This window comes from Rhinolophus ferrumequinum, chromosome 7 (assembly GCF_004115265.2).
Source record: "Rhinolophus ferrumequinum isolate MPI-CBG mRhiFer1 chromosome 7, mRhiFer1_v1.p, whole genome shotgun sequence".
Taxonomy (NCBI): Eukaryota; Metazoa; Chordata; class Mammalia; order Chiroptera; family Rhinolophidae; genus Rhinolophus; species Rhinolophus ferrumequinum.
Genome location: NC_046290.1, coordinates 11,256,266 through 11,278,854, shown reverse-complemented (window position 1 = coordinate 11,278,854; position 22,589 = coordinate 11,256,266). Strand labels below are relative to the sequence as shown.

Sequence of the window (22,589 nt, the reverse complement as noted above, 5' to 3'; positions counted from 1 at the left end):
GTTGGGGAAAAGGGGTTCCTTTTTCCCTGACAAGAATATGGCTCCTAAATCACATTAGAAAATGAGTACACCTTAGATATGATTCTAAAGACGCCTGACTACAGTTATTTGGATACATATTGTTGGGATCAGCTCCTGTAGGGGCCTGCTTATTTTTTCCCAAAACAGCATTATGTTAACTTCCATTTACTATCCAGAGGCCAGGGCCGTAAAGATTCTTTGGGAAAATGAAAAGCGGACATGTGATGACTGTGTGGGGAAGACAGGTCTAGACGCATTCGTATGTTCCATCCATATCGATTATAAAAGGAGCAAAACGCTCTGCGGTCTATAAAGTTCCCGACAGACAATTTCCGTCCACCTTTTGGATCCCTGCTGCGTTTCACCGTGAAAACAAAGCCCCAGAGTTTACCCTGCAGGATGCTCATGAAGTCTTACCCCACCCCTAAATTTTCCTCCCTCCCAGTTTTTTATGTGTAAGAAAATAATAAATGTTCCATTATGCTTTGATATCTGTAGAAAAAAAGTATTTCTTTATCACCATCGTTACTGTGAGTCTCTTAGGTAATTCTTTTGTGGTGTAACTAGGAGGCTTATACGTTAGTCTGGTATTTACTCGTATTTTTATTTCCTCAATTGGGTTGTCTCTCAGCATTCTGCTGTTGTTTCTTAGTATCACGCTCTTTTATGTGTACCTGTGTAAGGCCTTTATCATGTAAAAGTGAGTGGTCATGCATCTATTTCTTGTTTCCTAGCCTTTTACAACAATATCTAATAATTTTACTGAGTGGTGAGCATTTTTCATTTTCTTTAGTGTGAAGAAAAATGACATAAAAAAAATTAAACGCGTGTATTTTCTTCCAGACGGCAATGGAAGTAATGCAGTTTAGCAAGGAAGAAGTTCGGGAGGTTCTGAGGTTGCTCGCTGGTATATTACATCTTGGGAACATAGAATTCATCACTGCTGGTGGGGCGCAGGTTTCCTTCAAAACGGGTAAGATTGCCCTTTCTTTCCTTGGCTTTTTCCTCATAGGAAATTTAGACCTAAAATATTTACTGTCTGGCCTTTTACACAGAGGGGTTTCTGATCCCTGGAATAGAGAGCTACAGAACTTTGTATCTGATGTGAACTGTTAATAAAGGGTAAAAATGTTTAAGACATTATTACAGAATGGGATGGGGAGCTGTGTTCTCGTTCTTACTAAAAAAGCAGGAAAGTGGGCCAGACTAGAGATACGAGGAACAAGGATGAGATGCAGGAAAAATATTCTGAGTCAGGAGGTAGTGTCACCGTAGCTTTTCATAGTTACTGAGTGGTGGCACAGTGTAATGGTTAAGACCGTTTTCAAGCCAGAATGCCTCATTTGTAGCCCAGTTCTGCCACAAACTGCTTCCTTGGATTATTTATCCCCTCAACTTGTGGTCTGTAAAGTACCTCAGCGATGTGGGTCGTATGTGTTGTTGATGTTTACCGCACTAGGAATTAAAACGGAGGCATTTAGAAAAATTAATTCCAAAATAACCATAATAAACCCATTGCATATTAAAATAAATATCATATTTTTATTTAAAAGACTGTTTCTAAAAGAAAATCAGTGAGGAATGACATTGTCTGACATTCTTACAAATTTCTTTGGTATCTAATGTAATGGAGGACAGCTAGATTCTCATATCTGCTTTTGCATTTGTTTTGTTGAGATACCTCATGTCATATAGCCACTGGAAAATACCATCTGTATACAGATTGAGGGTATGAGAGTAAAAAAGCAAATAACATCCTATTATTATTAAAAATAGTTACGATCTCGCAAACCTCTGACAGGGTGTTAGGGACCCCCTTACCTTTGGGGTGTCTGGACTACACTTGGTCCAAACACAGGGTTCTCTGTGATTAACCTAGAACTCGATGAAAGAGGGACTAACTTACTAATGAAATGTGTGCTCCATAAATTCTGCCTGAAAGATGTAGGAAATGTTCTCTGCTGTAATGTGTCACTGTGTGTGGTTAGCTTCCAGCCCGCTTGGGGTCCCACGGCCTGTCCCTTCTCGGGGCTGTGCTCTCACGTCTGCCTCGCTCTTCATTTCCAGCCTTGGGCAGGTCTGCAGAGTTACTTGGGCTGGACCCAGCGCAGCTCACGGACGCTCTGACCCAGAGATCAATGTTCCTCAGGGGGGAGGAGATCCTCACGCCGCTCAATGTCCAACAGGTACACGCATATTGCCAGCGAAGCTCGTTTTCAGATCCATGGCTGTGATTCAAGCAGGTATCAAAGCAGGCTTTGATTCAAGCGAACCGTTTCAGTGAGTTTGGTGCGTGATCAAAATAAAGGTATCCACATTGAGAGGAGGAGATAAAGTTGTCGGATTATTTTCTAAGACACAGTGTAGCTGAGTCTTTAAGAAGATGGGGTCTGCTGCAGACGGCCTGGTTTTGAGGCCTGACTCCACTTATCACTGTCTGTTCCTGGGAAATTTCTTCACTGTGCCTCAGTTTCCTCCTCTGTATGGCAAGGATAATTATCATACCTAATTGTACGATCTTGTAAGGATAATAAGAAAAAAAATCTATGCCAAGTGCTTAATGATTGGCACAGAATAAGAGCTAAGTAAACATTCACTATAATAATAATATTATCCATGAAAACAGTGCAGCAGTATGTTAGATTACTTACTTTTGCCTCTGCCACTGCCTGGAGCCAATTACATGCTCTACCCCATCTAATATGTTTCTTGATTGGGTAAGTGAGAAATGCTAACCATGTACCATGAAGAAAACGTTTATGTGCACAAAGTAACATATGAGAAGATGAAAATGAAAAGCCTCAGTCTTAATTACTGTTTAAACCTGATAACATCTGTAGCTGTATCTGTTGGGTCAGGTTCTTTCCTACAACGCAACATGTGAGGTTGACTTCTGGGCCTGATATTTAAAGGCATTCTTGGTAAATCTTACCGTAAAGTAAGTAAGCGAGCTCCAGTTGATCCTTTCTTTCAAGTCTGTGTTTTCCTAGATGGTACTGATTTATGTAACATCGGGTGCACAGCTACTATGCCTGTTTAGCGTTTGTGTCTCCCGTGCGGGATAGGGATGGACTCACCTGTCTGGGCTGTTTGGGGTCAACTGGAAACGGTGAGCACGTGTCCTCTCTCCTCAGGCAGTAGATAGCAGAGACTCCCTGGCCATGGCACTTTATGCACGCTGCTTCGAGTGGGTCATCAAGAAGATCAACAGCAGAATCAAAGGCAAAGATGACTTTAAGTCGATTGGCATTCTTGACATCTTTGGATTTGAAAATTTCGAGGTATGCTTCTGACGCGTGGGACGCGTGAATTCTTTTCTGCCCCCTTATTGGGTGATCTTAAATCTCTTGTTCACAGACATTGATATTTTTCTCTGAAGATTTTTGTTGTTGTTGTTTTTCTTCATCTTTATATATTAATAGTGAGAGCTTGATATATAATAGTAAAGATACTTGTTGAATGGTTTCTCCCCTTAGGTCAATCACTTCGAGCAGTTCAACATAAACTATGCAAATGAGAAACTTCAGGAGTATTTCAACAAGCATATTTTTTCTTTAGAACAACTAGAATATAGCAGGTAAGCGTTCATAGAATTCTATTTCAAAAAAAAAATTTTTTTTTTAATCAGCCACTAAATAAATTAGATAGTTTTACAACTGTGTGTTACTATAACCCAGCCGTTTTCCATCTTTCTACAGAGAAGGATTAGTGTGGGAAGATATTGACTGGATAGACAACGGAGAATGCCTGGACTTGATCGAGAAGGTAATATGTTGTTGAAGGGCTGGTTCATCTTTATGGGAACGAAATCGCTTGTGCGAACATGTCCATCTAAGATGCGAATGTTTAGAACACAGTGGGCCATTTAGAAACGTAAATGTCGGTGCGCAAGGTTGAAGTGAACTACTTGGCTGCTTCAAGATGATTGTCTCGCTGAACTCAGTAGTTTAGAATCAGCATTGTACAAATCGGCTTTCCCTGGATGTCAAGTCAGCCTGAAAAGCCTGGCCAGTACCAAGAGTAGATGGGCCGATTATAAAAGTTTTGTCCAAAAAAATTGCAGTAAGTTCAGTTTTTTTAAAAAAAATATTTATGGGGAATTTAAATTTACTGGATTCCCTGATAGTATTGCTCTAAATTATTTTCATCTAAGAAAGTACTGTGCCTTGTCTTTTTAACCACTTATTTGATAGAGAGGAGAGGGGAAAGGCGCTCTCAAATATTTTGAGGGATACATTCAGCTTTAAATTCATGCAACCTTTTCTTTTCCCCTCTTCTAGAAACTTGGCCTCCTAGCCCTTATCAATGAAGAAAGCCATTTTCCTCAAGCCACAGACAGCACCTTACTGGAGAAGTTACACAATCAACATGCTGTATGTCGAGACCTGCCAATTCTTAATTATGTCTGAATAGCAAATCTGTGCATTGAGATTACATACGAGATAGTTCAGGGCTGCTGGCCCCACTGGGACTCCCACATTAAAATTTTGTTTTCTCAACCCAGTGGAGCTCTTCTCTGATTGCTAGAACTAAATTAAAATAAGCCAAAGGGATAGATTTGGGGTTCCTTGTCAGAATATACTCATGTTTAGTTTATGAGGATAGCATTTAACATTTTTAGCCTGTTGTAATGACACAGACAAGAGGTCCGTGGTTTGATGAAGTACATCACATGCTGTGTACTGTAAACCTCTGATACATAGTGGGTTTCAAAATTGTTTTCACCATTGTAGTTAGTTTTCTCTGGAAATCGATGGAAATCCGTAAGTGAAGCGAGGCGTTTGTATGTGTTTTTTTGTTTTTTAATTAGAATAACCACTTTTACGTGAAGCCCAGAGTTGCCGTCAACAATTTTGGAGTGAAACACTATGCTGGAGAGGTAAGTGCTTAATTCAGGTTCTTGTTGATCTTGGCCCATTTGGTATTTAGAGAAATAGTCATTTCAGAAGGCAATCATAAAGTTATTGAAATGACATCACGGGACTAGCTTTTAAAGGAGATGCTGGTGACCTGAAATGATGCTTTCGATCAACTCTACCTTCTCTCGTTTCTTTTTTCAAAACCAGGTGCAATATGATGTCCGAGGCATCTTGGAGAAGAACAGAGACACCTTTAGAGATGACCTTCTCAACTTGCTGAGAGAAAGCCGGTATGTCGCTCTCCTCCCCGAGATATCTTCAGCAAGCCAAGTAATGTCTGTGCAGATGCATTTAATTCACAAACATAGAAAACATTAATAGGGAAACAACTTGATTTATTACCTTATTCCCTGGCCAACATGTCACCAATACAGGGACCAAGAGTTATAAAATAATGCTGGTAGTGGTGACTTCCATTTCGTAAGGTACCAGAAGAACAGCAAATCTGTGCGTTAGAAACCATTCTTAACCCTGCTATGCGGAGGAGAAAGCTGAGACTTGGAGCAGTTAAGTGACTTGCCCAAGATCCCACAACTGGTTTTGATCTGGTCTGCTTGGCCCAGGAACCGAAATCTTAACCACTGTGATCTCTGTTCTTCACAACAAGTGTAGAACTATTTGTTAAATTGATTTCAGCCTTGGGTTTATAGGACCCCTGTATCTCTCATTAGTGGGAAGGATGTCAAGAAAAATAAACAGGTATTAATTCAGCTAAAATTACAAATATTGCACATTCATTTGTCCATGAATTGTAAACTCCCTCCATTAAATCAATAGTTGATTAGTTTAGCTATTTGTATATATTAAACCAAGAGGCTTTGTGAGAGAGAAAAGGGGGGAAAATAACCCTGTGTTAGAGCTTTCGATACCTGTGTGAGACCCAGAGTGAACCTATAACAGAAACCAATTTGTAATTTCTAAGGACGGAAAGTAGCACCATTATTAAAAAGCGTACTACTTTCAGGAATGTCAGTGCCAGGTGGCCACCTTGTCATTTAGATAGCTGTGAGCTGCGGAGAAGGGAACCCATCTAAAGGGGCAGCTTAGAAGCTCAGGATTGGAAGTGGTGGATCTTTAAATGTGTTTTCACTCTCTTACCTGAAGATCCCCTATTTACAACATCGCCAGCTGTTTTTATGTTTAGATGAGTTTCCAGAACTGTAAAAATGGCAGTGTTTTAAAAACACCATAGCATGTTATGTATCAGAGCAGTTTCTTAGTTACTAGATACATTGAAATAAAAGCAATCTTGATGTTAAATAGGAGCATTTTGTTGTAGTGAAAAGATCACAGGCATGGAGATCAGCAGGCGTTGGTGCGTTTGTGTGGGGCGTCTCTGTCATAATGTAAAGTGGTTTTGTGATTGCGGTAAAGAACTTTCTGTTTCAGCCCCAGGTTTCTCTCTGCAGACCGAGGGGCTTGCACTGTTTGCTCACTCTGCTCTTTCACCTCTGACATCTGTGACATTTTAATGGAACCAAAGCTTTTGTACAAAGTGCTCAAAGCACTGTTGGCAGACTTCAAAGAGTGAGCGTGAAATAGCACCCTAGAACAAAACTGCAAAACGGCTGGGGCAAAGTGAGAAGTGACAGGGGAAGTACTGACCCTGCTGGGAGGTGTGGATGCCCAGATGTTGTCCCCACCTTTCCTGGTCTCAATGAAACCTCCGACACCCCACCCCCACCCCCAACTTGACAGCACATAACGTCTTCCCTGCAAGGAAGACAAAAAGAAGTTATTGAGAAGCCTTTTGTTTTACTAGGAGTGGCAACAAATTCTATAGAACTTGTTAGTAATGGGAGCAGCCACCAACATCAGCTTCTCCCATGTGCCAGGCACCATGCTCATCTTTTTGCCTACGGTTTCTCGTTTCATTCTCACCCCAGGATTACGAGATAAAGTAAAAAACGGCCCCCATTTTCCCGATGAAGACAAGCATCCCGCCCGAGTCACACAGCCAGGAACTGGTGGAGGCGGGATTTGAACCCCAGTGCCTCTCACTCCAGAGTTAGCTCCTTTCCATCTGTTAACTGGTTGGATTTTGCAACACTGAGCTGTGCAAAGCAAATAGCTCCCTTCCACAGGCAGGGAGATCAGGGCCGCAGTAGTTTGGGTGGTGCTCAGGAAAGCATGGCACTCCTAAGCGGCTTGTCCCTGGGTCACTTTCATCCCACTTCACTTCTGGAAGTCTCTAGTGCTTTGAAGGCAACCACATTTTTTTTTTCAATGCCTAAAGCTCTTTGGCAATGGTTGGCTTGAGATGTTTGGAAGCTGTTTTAGCTCTTCCAGGCCTCAGTGTGTTACTGTCAGTGGGAAAATGCATTATAATTACAGTAATCCAGCACCTAATAACTGGGTGTGTGTCCTCATGGCCCTCTGCTCTTTACTCTCACAGATTCGACTTCATCTATGACCTCTTTGAACATGTTTCCAGCCGCAATAACCAGGATACCTTGAAATGTGGAAGCAAACATCGGCGGCCCACGGTCAGCTCCCAGTTCAAGGTTAGTCAGTCTACGCTGCTGGCTTTGAGGGGTCGCGGTCGTCACCGTGACTTAAAACTTGAAAATAGGAATTAGGGACATGAGCTAGGTCTATGAGAGTGTTTTGTTTTTGTTTTTGTTTTCCATTTATATCATCCTTTTAAAACAGACTGCTTTAGGTAAAATATACTTTTTTTCTGAGTCAGATGAAAACATATAGGTCTTTTCTTGTTCACGATAAATCACTACTTAGTCTAAGCTTAGGACATAGCAGTTCTTCTTAAGAAGGACTGTTGGGCCATGTGGGATCACTCTGATTTATATTTAGATGATCATGTGACAATAGAGTATATTTCTTCCCATGTCTGGGTTTTCGTATTTTTCCTGGGTATGTTTACAGTATTGCAACTAGCAATAATAACCAAATGCATATTTACATTAGGTCAATCAGCTGCCTTGTCCAAATGTTCAGAATTCAGAAAAAATAAGGAACATTGTCATTTTCATTTTAAATGTGGAAGGATTTTATGTAGTTTCGAGGAGAACATGATGACCATTTCCCTAACTTAATCCTAATCTGAAGGGAAATGAGTCAACAGACACTTAGCAGTAAATGTGCTCTATGTATCATTTACTCACAGGTGGATGCGTTGGGCGGGGGTCTGTGTGAGGTCTGTTGTGCTGTGGGGCTGGGTAACGTGATCACATGAAGAGCAGGTTTGGCCCCAATAGGACGTGAGAATAATCGCTACCATTTGTTATACACTTATTATGTGCCCCTCATTGGATTAATCACTTTATATACGTTATCTTATTGATTCCCCCCATAATCGTGTAGGTACATGCTCTTGTCCCCATTTTATAGATGAGGTAACTGAGGTTTAGAAATCGGACACCCATTCAATCCCTCTGAAGACTGAAGCTAGGATTTGAATTAAACCTGGATCTGTCTGGTTCTAAAACCTATGTATGCTCTTAATCTTCCAGTGCAGTTTTCTTTTTTTTAGGACAGTACTGTCTGGGGTTGTCTCGGAAGGCTTTGTACATACTTGGGAATTAAACTGGACTAGGAATCAAGGAAATGGAAAAGAGTGTGTGTACCTTCCTGGTAGAGACAAGGGCAAGAGAAGGAAGTGAGACAGGAATCTGAGGCCTAGCCCTGGAAGATGTGAGTACATGGGAGCTCACTGACCAGACGCCTAGTATGAGGTTCACTTGGTACCAGAGCCACATGAAGTTGAAGGGCCAGGACATTTTGTCATCTGTGAAAAAAACCTACAGCTTTCTAAGCAGAGAAGTAACTAGTCGATGTAGTGAGGTAGACCACCCAGTTTCTTCAGCAAAATTATAAGAAGAAAAAAAGAGACAGATGGAGGAGGGGAAACCAATGGATTAAAAGAAACTTAAAAGGTGTATCAACCAACTACAAAATGTGAACCTTATTTCCATTCTGATTTCAAAGAACAAAGCATTTAAAAATTAGGACATTTGTGACAGTTGCGTGTTTTAATATGCAACTCGAGACAGTTGCACTTTTTAATATTAACGTTAAGGAATTGATGTTAAATCTTTTTAGGATGATGATACGGATATGGTCACCTATATATGTTTTGAAGTGATTATCCTTTAATAATACATATTGAAATATTGAGGGATGAAATAATAATGATGTCTGGGATTTTTCTTTTCTACAAGGGGTGGGGATAGTATGTCCTGAGACAGGCATCAGATGAAATAAGATTAGCCGTGAGCTGAAGCTGAGTAGTCATTACATGCTGGCTGCTTTGGTAAATGTTAAAAATTCTTCACAATAAAAAAAGAAAAAGCAGTATTACAGAAGATTGATCTGCCTGGTGATTTGAAGGTGAGAATGAGAGACTATGGCTCAACGACCTGTGAAGTATTGGTGTAGACTGTCATTTTGATGGAAATAATGAATTAGGGGGAAGAAGTCCAATGGGAAAGTGCTTACTTCTCAGGTTTTCTGTATGAAACATTGAAATATCCTCGAGTTGTTTTTTGCTGGTTAACAGAATGTTTTTGTTGTGATTGTTCTTTTGTTGTGTTTTTGTTTTTCTTGGTGGTACTATTTCAAGGAAATGACAGATGAGTTCTGTATACTGTATTGTGAAATAATTTCAGTGACAATGAATTGTAATATCTTTGCTTTATTTTATATTAGAATGACATCATTAAAAGTGAAAACTTATCATCCCTATGATTTATATTTCTTTTATTATTATTTCTGATAAGTGCCTAGGGTGCTGAGAAATTTAAAGAATGACATACTAAGAGACTAAATCAACATCTCCTTTTTTCTTTCTAATAGGACTCGCTGCATTCCTTAATGGCAACGCTAAGCTCCTCTAATCCTTTCTTTGTTCGCTGTGTCAAGCCAAACATGCAGAAGGTAAGATTGAGGACAGTTCTAGCTGAGACCACGTCTTTTAGGAGACCGCCTCCTGGGTGGTTACTCACAGATTTGGTTTCTCCAACGTCCTTTCATTTTAGATGGGTTGGCAGTGTATATGGCGTTATTATAACTTAACGTTACTAAATGGAAACATTCCTTTTGTCTCTTTGGGCCTGTTTGTTGGCTTTTGAATGATACCCTTACGCTTTAAAGAAATCCAGTTGAAAAGTTAACACTATGAAGCCTTCACTTTTTTTTAAGCACTTGGTGTGAAATTCTTGGGCAAGCTTCCATTTTCAAAGAAATTGTTGGTGTATTTTTTGTGGTTGGTATTTTGTTTGTTTTCTTTCGCTTCTTTTGTTAAATGTGATGAGTCTGTATTCTCGGTGGTAGTGCTGAATTTTTATGGACTTGAATGTGGTGGTCATAACTAATTTGAAAACTCCTGGAAGCTGGTCATCATGAGTTTTCAAGTCTAGGCTCCAGGATTTTAGCTTTTTTAATACCACATCCTGATCAGAAACAGTGTGAGTTTTAAAAGGAAAAGCTATTTAAACAAAGAAAACTTGATATTAGATACATATTCAGCCGCTGAGTCCAAAATGAAAATGGGCCACTTGCCTTACAGTGTTGTTAGAAAAGTTGAAATTATCTTGATTTGGCGAAGATCAGCTCTTAGTAAGCCCCCCTGAAGAGAGGAAAACCCCACAAGGCAGACATGTCAAGGACCCCTCATGTTGAAAAACTAGATGTTATCCTCACAAGGGCTAAAATAAGGAATCTGACCTGAACTGTTTCCCGTGAGACTTGTGTTATATTCTGATATCTTGGCTGAGTCTAGGTCTTTTTATATTGATTGCTAATTGTCTTTGACGTAATATGACAGTGATTCCTGATTTATAGTTTAAAGATGTTTATTTATGAGTACCACAATATTGAATTCTCTGTCTTCTAGGAAGGCACAACTGAACATTCTCTTTAATGAAGAATAACCTGTTCAGTTTGTTACCTTGCTGTGAGGTGTGATGATGACAGTTTGGTGCTTGTACGGTATTAAGTGGCCGAGTCTGGTCTCATATAGGAGATCTGTGATGACTTCATTTAATGTGCATCTGTTTTGGTAGTTAAAAAGTCACTCGTCTTTCCATTTTTGAAATTGATATTACAGTGTTTTAGGTTATCACAAAAATATGGCAACGTAAACAATACATAGTTTTTTTGACATAATGTGGGAAATTAATAGTTAAGACATAACCATATACCATGTCAGCTGGTTTGTATTCCATTTTATAACCCCAATGGGCCGTATTTATAAGGCAGTATAAACGGGCTTTGCGTTTGGGTCTCCAGTCACAGGAGCTGTCTAACTTCTGTCAGTGTTTCTTTTCTCTTTTTACAACAGAGATAATAACACCATATTTCATCCCAAACATGCATGTTTTTTCCCAACTTAAGGCCTTCCATACTGGGATGGAGTTACAGCTTTTGGTGAGCCGTAGCTTAAATGGGAGCGCTTTCTCTTTCTCAGCTGTGTGTCACGTAATCATACAGTGTTCCAGCCATTGCCATCAAAGGTTCAATGAAATGGGGGAGGGAACCTACGGTGCCAGCACTGTTACAAGGATAGAAATTTTAATCTGAAAAACTCGGCAACCATGTGTTTTTATTTTCTTTCTCAGATGGAGTGGCGTTTGGTTTTTCTCCTTCAAACTGGAATAGCTTTTGAAATTAGGCTGGCTTGAATCGAAAACTCTTTTTAGTAGCCTGAATAATAAAGAAATGACTGTCCTTTTGATGTTCACTTGTCCTTGCTGAGATTTGATTGTGCCTAATTGCCTGGGTTTTGCATTTTAAAACAATGGTGCAGCCCAACCTCATGTTTCCATTTGTGTTGGCTCAGAGCGCTTTTCCTCTCCCGACCTGGGGCAAACACTAACTCATAATATACCGAGAGATGGGCTGCAAAGACTTTGAAATGTCTCTGTAGCATTTGAAAGACACCCAACTAATAAAGGCACAGACACAAGAACTGACTTGTCTGAGACCTTAAGAGGGAGATGTGATTTTAAGTATGAAGATGCTCATTAGAATATGGAGATCTTAAACTATGACCCACTTAGCCTTCCACTGAACACACTGGCGTGTTACTGGTGACTGTGTTATATAATATGTATGTAAACAACCCTCATTTAGAGTTTCTTATGAATATTTTTTGCCCAAAGGTAGATGCTTCTGGAGATCTCACAGGGAAAATCGTGCTTTCTTTCAGCCCAGAGATGGGGAATGTATATTTCCAGTGTGGAAGGACGAGGCCGACTGGCCTCACCTCCTTCCCTTCTCAAGTCAGTAGTACATCAGGGGAGCTTGAGGCATGTATTCAAATATATGGATATGTAGGTGTTTGTGCATTATTCAGGAACAGAGATCATGGGTTGGCAGACTCGACAGGTGTTTTTTTCCTTCTGGCAATTCTGTGACCAGAAAGGGATAAATAAGAACAGTGGCTGTGAGGCCTGTGGCCTAGAGAACTGGCCTTAGCAAAAGCGCAGTGGCTGCCTTTGTGCTGTTAGGAGCAGATCCAGCACTCGCAAGACAAGACGCCCACCTGGCCCCCGTGGTGAGTGTGAAGGGGGCCCCCCGTGGTGAGTGTGAGGGCACACATGGCTCATGGGCCCCAGGCTTGCAGGACAGGCTGCTTCCCCTCCTCGGTGAGTGAGTGACAGAATGGCCACTTGGGCCTCAGGCATCTAGAAATCCTTGGAGGGAGGGTTACGGTGTTTTTGTTATTTGGGGTTTTTGTGTTTTGCTTTGAAAAGCAGATACAAGCAGGGACCATACTACTGAAATGCTGGAACAACTAGAGTGACGTGTGGACTTGGTTCTTTGTTATAGACAACTTGTAGCTAGCTAATCTTGGGTGGTTTCTGTAAAAGGTACTTCCCTGGCGTCATTGGGCAGTCCTTCTGGCTCTAAGTGATGAAGCGAATGAGAAAAGCATACCTCTTGATCCAGCTCTTTAGATGGCACTCAAGGATGTAATCCTCTACTCGGCTTAGAATTTTCAGTTTACCAAGGGCAGACTTCTCCATTAGACAATTTTTAGTTGATGATGTGGCCTATTAGCTTTTTCTCTCTTATATTTGCTTAGGCAACAGTAATTTCTGGCCCAAAGTGTCCTAACCAAGCCCAGGAGGTTTCTGTCTGAAAGGAAACCTACTTTGCCTTCTCAGAATTTCTCTGCAAGGGTGTTCCACAGCGTCTGAGGTCTCCCTTCCCTCCTTGCCTGTCACTTTAACAAAAAAGTTCTAGTCTGAAAAGACTGTCATTAGCATCCCTCAAAAAAACCCGGAGGAGGTGCTGGACAGAATTCAAGAAGGGAACAGACCGATAAATATCAGGGAAACCTTCCCAGCGTGAGAACTGGTTGTCTGTAGCTCCCCAATGAGGCAGGGCCCATTTCCTGCAGAAGCAATCAGGGCTGTCACTTGGAGCTTCACTGGCTGGCTCTCATTGTTCCTTCTGAACAGCACTCAGGTTCTAGAGGGAAACATCCTTGATTCCAGCAACGTCATCTCCAGACTTGTAACCTGACGTATATCCTCAAAGATTCTGTCAGGTCTTCTCCAAAAAGGCAGGACTTGAGTCACCTGGCACTCCCCCTGGTCTGGGGGCTGGGTTCCAGCAGAGGGGGCTGTGTGGAGTGAAGTTTATTTAAGAAAAGAGGGGACGGACGAGAGAGGAGACGGATGGCCTACACTGAGGGGAGGCTGGAGACTAGGCTGCAGAAGAGGGAAACTGTGAGGTCTGTGGGAGTGGACTGCAGTCATATTTGCTGGAAAATGGACTATCAAGCAGGAGAACAAAGCTGGAGGCATAAGCTTGGTCCTTGTCTTGAAACACTGTTTCTGCGTGACAGGAGGACGCATCTGCCATCTCACACGGAAACCGATGCTTTGCCCATCAGTGAATCCCCGTGACCTGTATCCCTCTCTTTCATGCCACTGTTTATATCAGACTAGGTCGCTTATTTGGACACCACCCGGGACGGCCCGCGACCACACATGAAGTGAGACCGCTGTGTAGGCCTTATGGAAACATGAGTCTTTTGTTTCCCAGAGGCATTATGATTTGATGACTGAACTAATGAATCGTGCACATTTAATCCTCAGGATTTGTATTTGTCATTTTAACAAAAGTGTGATCCAGGAGCTGCCTGCTGTTGGTTTTGTAGGTGTTTTTGTTGTTGTTGTTGTTGTTTTTTTTAATCTTAAACAGAGACTAAAAAGTTCTGGTGATAATGTGGCACTTGAACTACCTTGAATGGTTGTCCAGTTTTATCCTTCCTGTGTTGTTTTCTCTCTGTTTTTATTCATCTTATGTCTCATTAGCCTTACTGAACTTTATTCCAGCAACCTTTTACATTTCTTTTCAGGCTTTGGTTTCTCTTCCCTTATCCTTTTATGTGAATAAACTATTCCATAAATATAGAAGGCCTGGACCAGCTACCACTTTGCAGGCTGTGCCTGGTGCATCTTCGCACCCTGCCGTGTGGCTCAGTGTCCAGGCTGTTGTGTGCTCAGGAAATGTTGGGCCGAATTGTTCATAAAAGGATGTTGGAGAGATGCTCTTGGTATATGAGTGTGTAACTTTGCCGTAGATAAACTCTCATGTTCTGTGTTTAGTTCTTATTGCCACAGGTTCCGTTCTCGTTAATTTGTTTTATTTTTCGCATGTTTTTCGCTTCTGGGTTGTCTCTCATCTGTGTCGTTGGAAGTTACGCTGGGGATATTCCAATAGGTCAGTATTAGGTAATGTCCTTAATCTGAGCCAGTCTTTCTGTGTTAACACGTTGCTTCTCCCTGTCCACCTCTCGCAGCTGCCCCTTCTCGGATGTAGCCCCTAGGATTCAAGGCCCTTTTGGAACAGCCAAGCACAGCACCAGAGGCTCATTCACAAACGCTTCTTCAAGTTGGGGCCCGGGCTTCATACTCCTTCAGATATCTAAATGGGGGTCCCCCAGGGCATTTGTTACCTGCCACGATTGTGCAAAAAAGTCTGGATGTGTGAACCTGTCAAACAACAAGGGTTTAAACTGAAAGGTTAAACACTGGATTTTAGCATTTTGCTTGAACTTTCTGGAAGGTTACATTGTTCGGTTCAAGCATTGTCTATTACCGTATTTTATTGAATCTGAGACTTCCATGATTGTAAAATGCACGATTATTTACCTATCACTGTGGACGCAAAAGCTCTGCCTGCTGAATGAGGGCAGGATGCTGTCTTACGCTCAGCTCCTGGTTGTGGCTCTGCAAAAAGTAGGAAAGGGAGGTGCGAGACGGGGGATATTTCCCTTTCCCTTCTCAGGTTCTTTCGGCCAAATGATCGAATCAGCAGGAGGCAGATTGACAAGAGAAAATCAAATTGAATCTTGTGCTCACGGGAACCACACATGCAAGAGAGAGTCAGAGACTCCACGTGTGTGAGAGGTTCTGAGATAGAAAGCGGGTTGCGGTACCTGAGTTGTCCGGAGCTCAGGATGAGGTAAAGTGCCTTGGGGGCTTTGAAGGGTTCTTGAAGGGGGGTAAGAAGAGCAGAGGTTTAGTACATAGAAGTTGGCCCTGCTCTATAGATAGGTCTGAAGAAGTTATCTCTACTGATCTCTATGGGCAATGCCTCTAATTCAAGTTCTGCTAGATACGTAAAGGGAGGGACAGAAGTTTCTCGGGAGCCTGAAGCTAAAACTGCCTTCAGCTCAAAGTAATCCTCACACCCCTGAGGCACATCATGAGGTGGCTAGTTCTGAACCCCCACAGAGGTCTTTCCACCACCGCAAATATTTGTTTGACTAATAACACAGTTTACACTTTGCCACTCGGTTTCCAGGCCTTTCTGCAGATAAAATAACTTTCCAGTTTCAGGGATGCATTTGTAATGTAATATTTTGACTACATTTAAAGGAGGGCTGGATTCAGTGCGAATAATTCCAAAAGTGCCTAGACTTTGCTAAGATGGAATGAAAGGCTGTGACCAAATTCACACACATGCAGGTGTTGAAAAGTACATACGTCAGGATGGCTGATGGGATGTCAGCAAGTCATAGATGCGTTTGGGCAGGTCAAGATGGGAACATACTTGCAGTAAGAATTGATGAGATATGATCTGTTTATCCTCTTTAAATATGACACAGAAGAAGCGGCCTCTTCCTAAATAACCACCAGGCACAGAGAATTGACTCTTTTCTTATACCTAAAGGCAGCCTGTTGTGATTTTTTAAAAATTCCCCTCCACCCTCCAGATTTTTTTTTTTTTTTAAGCCCTTACTATTTATGGAAAGGTCTTTCTGGTACTGAAGGAGAAATCTGCATTTCTACATCTTACCTTCACTGATTTTCATCTGGTCATGTAAGAGTCAAGGGAAATGTCAGAAGAGTAGAGTGCAATGTCAGATACATATTCATTCCTAAGAGTGTGTCAGATACTTTTAAGCTCTTCATAAGTATACCTTGCCCTGCTCTAATAAACGGTCTCCTGAGCATAGCTTCATCTCCGATTTTCCCTGCAGACCTCAGCACATGATGGTACAGTATCTCAGGCTCTTGCTGGTGCAAAGGTTTTGTAGAGCCTTGCTGGCCTTAGTACTGTGACTTGGGGATTTTTTCTGTTCCTTCTTCTGCAACTGTTTTCCCATGGCCCCCCCGCCGTGCCCCCAGGCCCTGTCCCTCCATGCACTGTCGGGGTTACCTACCAAAACTGGTCATTCACTCGTGCTCCAGACTGAGGACATAGGTGGCTCTGCTCCATGCCCGCCAAGCACACGGGGTGTGAGGAGGTGCCCTGGGTCTAGCAGGTTACGATGCACTGCACTCCTGTGAGTGTGGGAAGGGCCCCCGCAGAGCCGCACAGGTGCAGGGGCCCATAAAGCAGTGGGATGAGATAGAAATAGATCAAAGGTGTGCGCCGGAGTTTCTGTCCGGCCTCTTGTCACTAAGCAGTTGGGTGGCCTTGGGATTGTTTTCCTTGTCTCTCAAGTGTATATAATGGCAGTGTCTGCTCAGCAGAGGAGTGTACGGATTCAGTGACGTGACGTGGGCATGCAGCAGCTGCACTTGACAGTGTGAAATAATTCATACTCGCGTTCTATGTTTGAATGTGGAGAATATGCTCTACAGTCTTAGAGCTCACTCACTTCAGCCTCACAGGTTTAACCCTCAATTTAAGCTGAATCACAGGAAAATCTTTCTAAGACCATTGCCAGATCTGTTCTTCTTCGGGTTTAGTTTTAAATCACATACGTTTGACAGATTGTTGTAATTAGCTTCTTTAAAAAAAACATTCCTTTAATCCTTGACATATGAGATGAACATTTTTATTTCAATTTAAAAAAATAGACTTTATTTTTTAGAACATTTTTAAGTTTACAGAAAATCTGAAGGTCTAATACTGAGTTCCTGTATTACTCTCCCCTTTAGCACGCATACACACACAGACACACACACGCTCACTCACTCTCTTTCCCCTATTATTAGTATCTTGCATCCGTGTGGTTCATTTGTTTTAATTAATGAATCAGTATTAGAGCACAAAGGTAACATTCAGCTTCCCTGTGTTGAATGGTTCTTTGGGTTTTGAGAAATGCACACCATCACATGTCAAATGCACAATGTTTATACTCTGTTCACAATGCGATTAATATTTTTTTCAAGTAATATTTTTATAAGAATAGGATAGTTTCTGATTGCCTGGCCAAAGAGGAAACATTGAGAATGAAGCTTTAGTGCACACAATAAAAAGTGAATGATAAGTGTCCAACTTCCTAGAAGAGACTTATTGAAAAAGTGGGGAGGGCACATGCGTCAGGAATATGTGATTACCAGCCCGTTTGTCTCCTCCCTCCATTCAGTTAGTCTGACAGCCTTTTGAGATGGTCCCAGTTCCTCTCCTTCCTAGAAAATGCCCCCTTGGCATTCCGGAACCTCCCATAATTCTCCTGCCTTTCTGTCCACCATTCATGTTGCCTGTGCTCCTGTAACTGGCAACAACGACAGGCAGTGCCTTTGACTTTTGAGAACATCCCATGTATGTATCTGACAACCTGTAAAAAGGAGCTTTACCTTTTCAGGAAATTTTAGTAAAGGAAGCATTAAAGCTACCATTCTTCTCCCTAAAGGAAACAATGCCACCAAACCCCTCAGTAGTCCCTTGAATCCTGTTTACCAAGTTGTCATGGCAACTGCTCAGTAGCGGTATGTAAAGACCAGGATAAATAGCCATAAATGAAGCTCTGCTCAAGTGAAGAGTGTTGTTCTCAGGGTGGACTTTCCGACGTCACAACTTGCTTGGTTTTGTCCCGGGCATTTTTATTTTATGTTTTTAATAATAATAAGTCATCTTTTCAAATCAAGAGTCTTTGGGTTTTCAAATGTCTTTGCACATTTGTTGGTGCATGGGAGGCGGTTGTTTTGCTCTCAAGTCAAAAGTATCTTCAGCTGCTATCCCGCCGGCCTCGCCAGGCTGGGCTTCCTTTCAGTAGAATCAGGAATGAATTAAGCAAGCAGAGCCCAGGACAACACATAAAAGACTGGGAACAGCAGCCAGCCGAAGAAAGCCCGTTTTTGTATCTGTGGGTTTCGGTGCTCCTAGTCCAGACTGCTAAAGATGCAGCCATTTGCACTGGACAAAAACTGAAGGGGGGACAAGAAACCCAAGGTAGGGGTTTTTCTCTTATTTACACTGCTTTAAAGTTATGTGTACCTTGCAATGATCGTGGTAGTGTAAAATTGTGCAGAGGAATGTTTTAAACCCCAGAGGGAACAGGTTTGGCGGTCTCTCTGAGCACCAGAAGTGTTTAGTTTCTAAGGGTAAGTGCTGGTTTTGATTGCATGTACTACAAGTTTGAACTACTAATGCTTTATAGAAATGAAGGCCATAACGCACTTACCAGATAAAGCATTGATCATGCAATGTTTTTGAGAAAGAATTCACCTCTTATAGGAAAAAGCATTTTGAATGTTAGATTGCAGAGGAAATCGTGAGTGGTGGTTTCTTTTGTTTGAATTTGTTATTCCAAACAATTTCTTTTTAAAAGTTGATACACTCTAGTCATGCAGCTTTTCCTTGCCTTGTGCTTTATATGACTCTTTAAAGAAATCTTTAGAATAACCATCTCTGTTTAAATTGCATTATAAACTGGTTTCTGCACAAGTAAGGGGAAGATACTGGAGCTGAGTGGTCACCTGTTGAATATTATGTGCTTGTTTCACACAAGCTCACACGCGCTGGAATTTTGCAATTGGCGTGGAGAAACCTGATAAAGCACATTTCGTTGAGATTCTTTTATTCCCCAAAGTGGATGTCCCCAAAGAAAAGAAAGAACATAATAAAGGGAGACTGAAATGCTAATCTCTTCCTCTACCAGACAAATGAATGTGTTCAATTTCTATTCAATTGCTAAAAGTGCCTTTTAAGGGAGTAACTGTTTTAAATGTGAAGGTGGTCTTTCATATTAAATTGAGTTACGTTTTAAAAGAAATGAATAATAATGTGTCTGCTCCTTAGCTAAATCGGCTTTCACTGAGGCTATTCCTAGTGCCAAGGAAAAAGTTAACGTTAGAATGCTTTATTTTTACCATCGGTTTTTAAAATCTTGAGGGTGATCAATCTGACATAAAGTTAATTACCATAAGAGAAAGGCAGAGCGTAAGTCATCTAGGAGAAAATAGCACATAGTTCTGCCTCTGTTTTCTTGCATTTCTGTGTTTATCGAATCCCCAGTTCCCTAATCCCATTGCTATTTGCAAGAAGGCTTGAGCAATGGAATAAATCCACTCTCTCTGGTGAGGACCTTCGCATGTTAAAGGGCACGCACGTTCAAGGAGACGGCGGTTAGGGACACCACTTCCTCCTGTGCTGCGTGCTTCCCACTTGGGAGGTGCCAACTGGCAAAATGAGGTGAACCTGTTCCCCCGTGCCCGCCGTGACGATCGCCGCGACCTCCTGGCTGCAGCCCTCCCTCCGGTTGTGCCTTTTTCCTTTGGCTGCCCCTGGGACTTGTGAATGGTGCCTGATTAGAATCCCAGCCCAGTTGGGCGGTCTTTTGCATACTGCGACTTGTTCTCTAGTATAAGTGGTGCCCCATTAGCATTTTCACAGGCAGCCCCCTTGACACCTTAGGGTGCGATTTCTCTGTGATTTTATTGTAGAACTCACCACAGCTCACCAAGCAGCTTTACAAAGGTCGGATTCCAAAAGCTGTGGTTCCCCTCGATGACTCTGGGACAAAGGGCTAGGGTTTGAGATTAGAGACCAGAGGGTACAACCAGGGTAGAGTGGAACTATGCTGGGGCTTAGAGTGCAACCCTCCCTGGGTCTTCTCATAGCCTCGGAGAAGGCGCTCCCCTGTCCTCCCCTCTGCCCAGCATTTCACTGTGTTGGCCTGTGACCCTGCGGGAGTTCCCCTGTTCCTTCCTCTGACCAGCTCTTTCCCTGATACTCAAAAATACTACTACGACAAATAGTGACAGTACTAAAAACACCACTGCAAGACTTACTGGGTTTTGCCTCCATCCCTCCCGAATCAAAAGGCAGTACTTATTGATTATAAAATATTTGGAAAATAGGCAAAATATCAAAAACCTTAAAATTACATTTAGCCATAATTTCACCACCCAGAGATAATCCTATTTACATTGTGTTGTATATGTGCTTTTTTCCCCTCTTTAAATTTGGGTCATGGTCTATCTTAATTTTTGTAACTTAACTTTTTTTAAACTTTATCCTCAGATGTTTCTGTGCTTTTTTTTCATGACACTAGAATTCTGCCAGTAACTATGCTTTAAGTCAAATTTCTATTATTGGATTATTTATTTGTTGTTGTAAATAGTGCTTCTATATTTTCCATGTGTATAAATATCTGCACATTCAAGACTGTTAAGGTAAATTCTCAGAAGTTTATTTGTTAAATCAGAGCATGCATTGTTATGACTTTGATGTATACATATACAGATGGCCAAACTGCTTTTCATTGAGACCAACAACAGACAGGAAAAATTTTTTGCAACATGTGCAACAGTGAATTTATAACCTTAATAAATAAAGAGCCTTAACAAATCAATAAGAAAATAACCAATGTTTTAGTAGGGAAATGAGTAAAGCACACGAATGAGAAATTTCAAAATGGTGAAATACAGATGGAAAATAACCTGACAACTTCAATGTATAATCAAAGAAACAAAACTTGAATCAGTGGGATAACTTTGCCATTGTGAAGACTGAATGAGTTGTTTGGTTTTGTGTTGCTTTTTAATAGGACTTCCCAGGGTCTGTGAATATTTGAAGAAACCACCATTAATGTATTCTGCTGCTGGGAGTTTAAATTTTCTCAGCTTTTCTGAGAGAGAATCTCATTCTGTCTGCTTGATGTTAACTTTTTCTTGCCTACCTGGGACCATATTCCATCAAATTTTTCTCTCTTGTGCTGTCAAGAGTTCCTTCTACCAGGATTCCATCTCCTTGCTTACACTCTCTTTGTATTAAGTATAGCTAAATGTTTTAATACAATATAATATATGGGGGGGTTGGGAGTGAATAAGACTCTCCTTTGAGCAGTCTTCTTTTCACTGCTAAACATTTCTAAACAGTGATGCTATGCCATCAGAACTGCCCTTGACACTTATGCTGAAAGCTTCCAGGTACAGTTTTCTCTGCGGGGCCCTCCTGATCCCCACCCCCCTCCTCCAGGCCTGTGACACAACCAGTCCCCGCCTCCTTCCGGCACCTCTCTGCCCAGCTTCCCTCCCTCCCTCTCCTGCTCGACTGGTTTCCTGGATGGAAGCATGGCCTCAGGTTCTTCCCTCACCTCCTCACCTGTCCCCTTCCTAAAGGAATGCTCACTTCTTCCGCTCCCAGCCTAGGTGAGTACCATTCCACTGTGTTCTTCCAGCCCCAAAGCCTCCTCTAAGCTTTGGCCTAATAGTCTAATTCTCTAGTTTATTTCTAGTTCTCTCAAGTTTTTCCTTTTGTGCTGGTCTACATCACTTGGCCAGCATTTCAAATGCAAATGTCTCCATAGTTAAATTTCACATTTTCCCCTCCGTCCTCCTTATTTGACCATTTTCTTACTGGTTAGGTCACAGAGTGTCTCAGCTGTGGCATCAATGTCATTTTGGACGGGACGATTCTTGGCTGTGGAGCACTGTCCTGTGCATTGTAGGATGTGTAGCAGCCTGATGCAAGTAACAGGCGTCCCCAATATCCAAACATGGCCAAACATGCCCCAGGGGACAAAATTGCCCTTTGTTGAAAATCACCGCGTTCAGGTGTCAGTACTGGTTATTTGTTGGTTTTTATCCTTATTTTTCTTTTGCTCTCAGTAAAAATGACATCTATGTACAATTTAATTTTTATTATAGCACTTGTATGGCTTTGAATCTTGTTTTGCTATCGAATATATGGTGAAAATAGAAAATTGCATAACATTTAACAGATATTTTGAGTCATTAAGTTAAACATTATTGTTTCCTGTTCTCTTAAGCAGTGTTAGAAATTTTTCATTGGGGTGGGGGTTGGGGCTGGGCGCCCTTACCGTCAGCGTCTGCCCTGCAGGGTTACGTAATTGCCCTGTGCTATCCACTTTCTCAAATGAATGGTTGTCCTAGTTTCAGCCACTCTGAAAGGGTAAAGCCACCCATTAATGTGTGCCAGACGCTTCATTTGTCAGTGTTTCACTTAAAAGGGAAGACTGTGTAGCTTTGGGAT

At 41.7% G+C, this 22,589-nt stretch overlaps 1 protein-coding gene across 1 annotated transcript in view; it reads left to right on the top strand.

Annotated features, from left to right (window-relative positions):
- MYO10 (myosin X) overlaps positions 1 to 22,589 on the top strand; it is a 202,874-nt gene that overhangs the window by 123,289 nt on the left and 56,996 nt on the right. The window contains exons 10-19 of the mRNA XM_033110207.1: positions 865 to 994; positions 2,089 to 2,207; positions 3,156 to 3,302; positions 3,498 to 3,598; positions 3,720 to 3,786; positions 4,302 to 4,394; positions 4,832 to 4,900; positions 5,088 to 5,170; positions 7,336 to 7,444; positions 9,753 to 9,833. Coding sequence (XP_032966098.1) covers positions 865 to 994; positions 2,089 to 2,207; positions 3,156 to 3,302; positions 3,498 to 3,598; positions 3,720 to 3,786; positions 4,302 to 4,394; positions 4,832 to 4,900; positions 5,088 to 5,170; positions 7,336 to 7,444; positions 9,753 to 9,833 — 999 coding nt within the window. The remainder of the gene's footprint in view (positions 1 to 864; positions 995 to 2,088; positions 2,208 to 3,155; positions 3,303 to 3,497; positions 3,599 to 3,719; positions 3,787 to 4,301; positions 4,395 to 4,831; positions 4,901 to 5,087; positions 5,171 to 7,335; positions 7,445 to 9,752; positions 9,834 to 22,589) is intronic.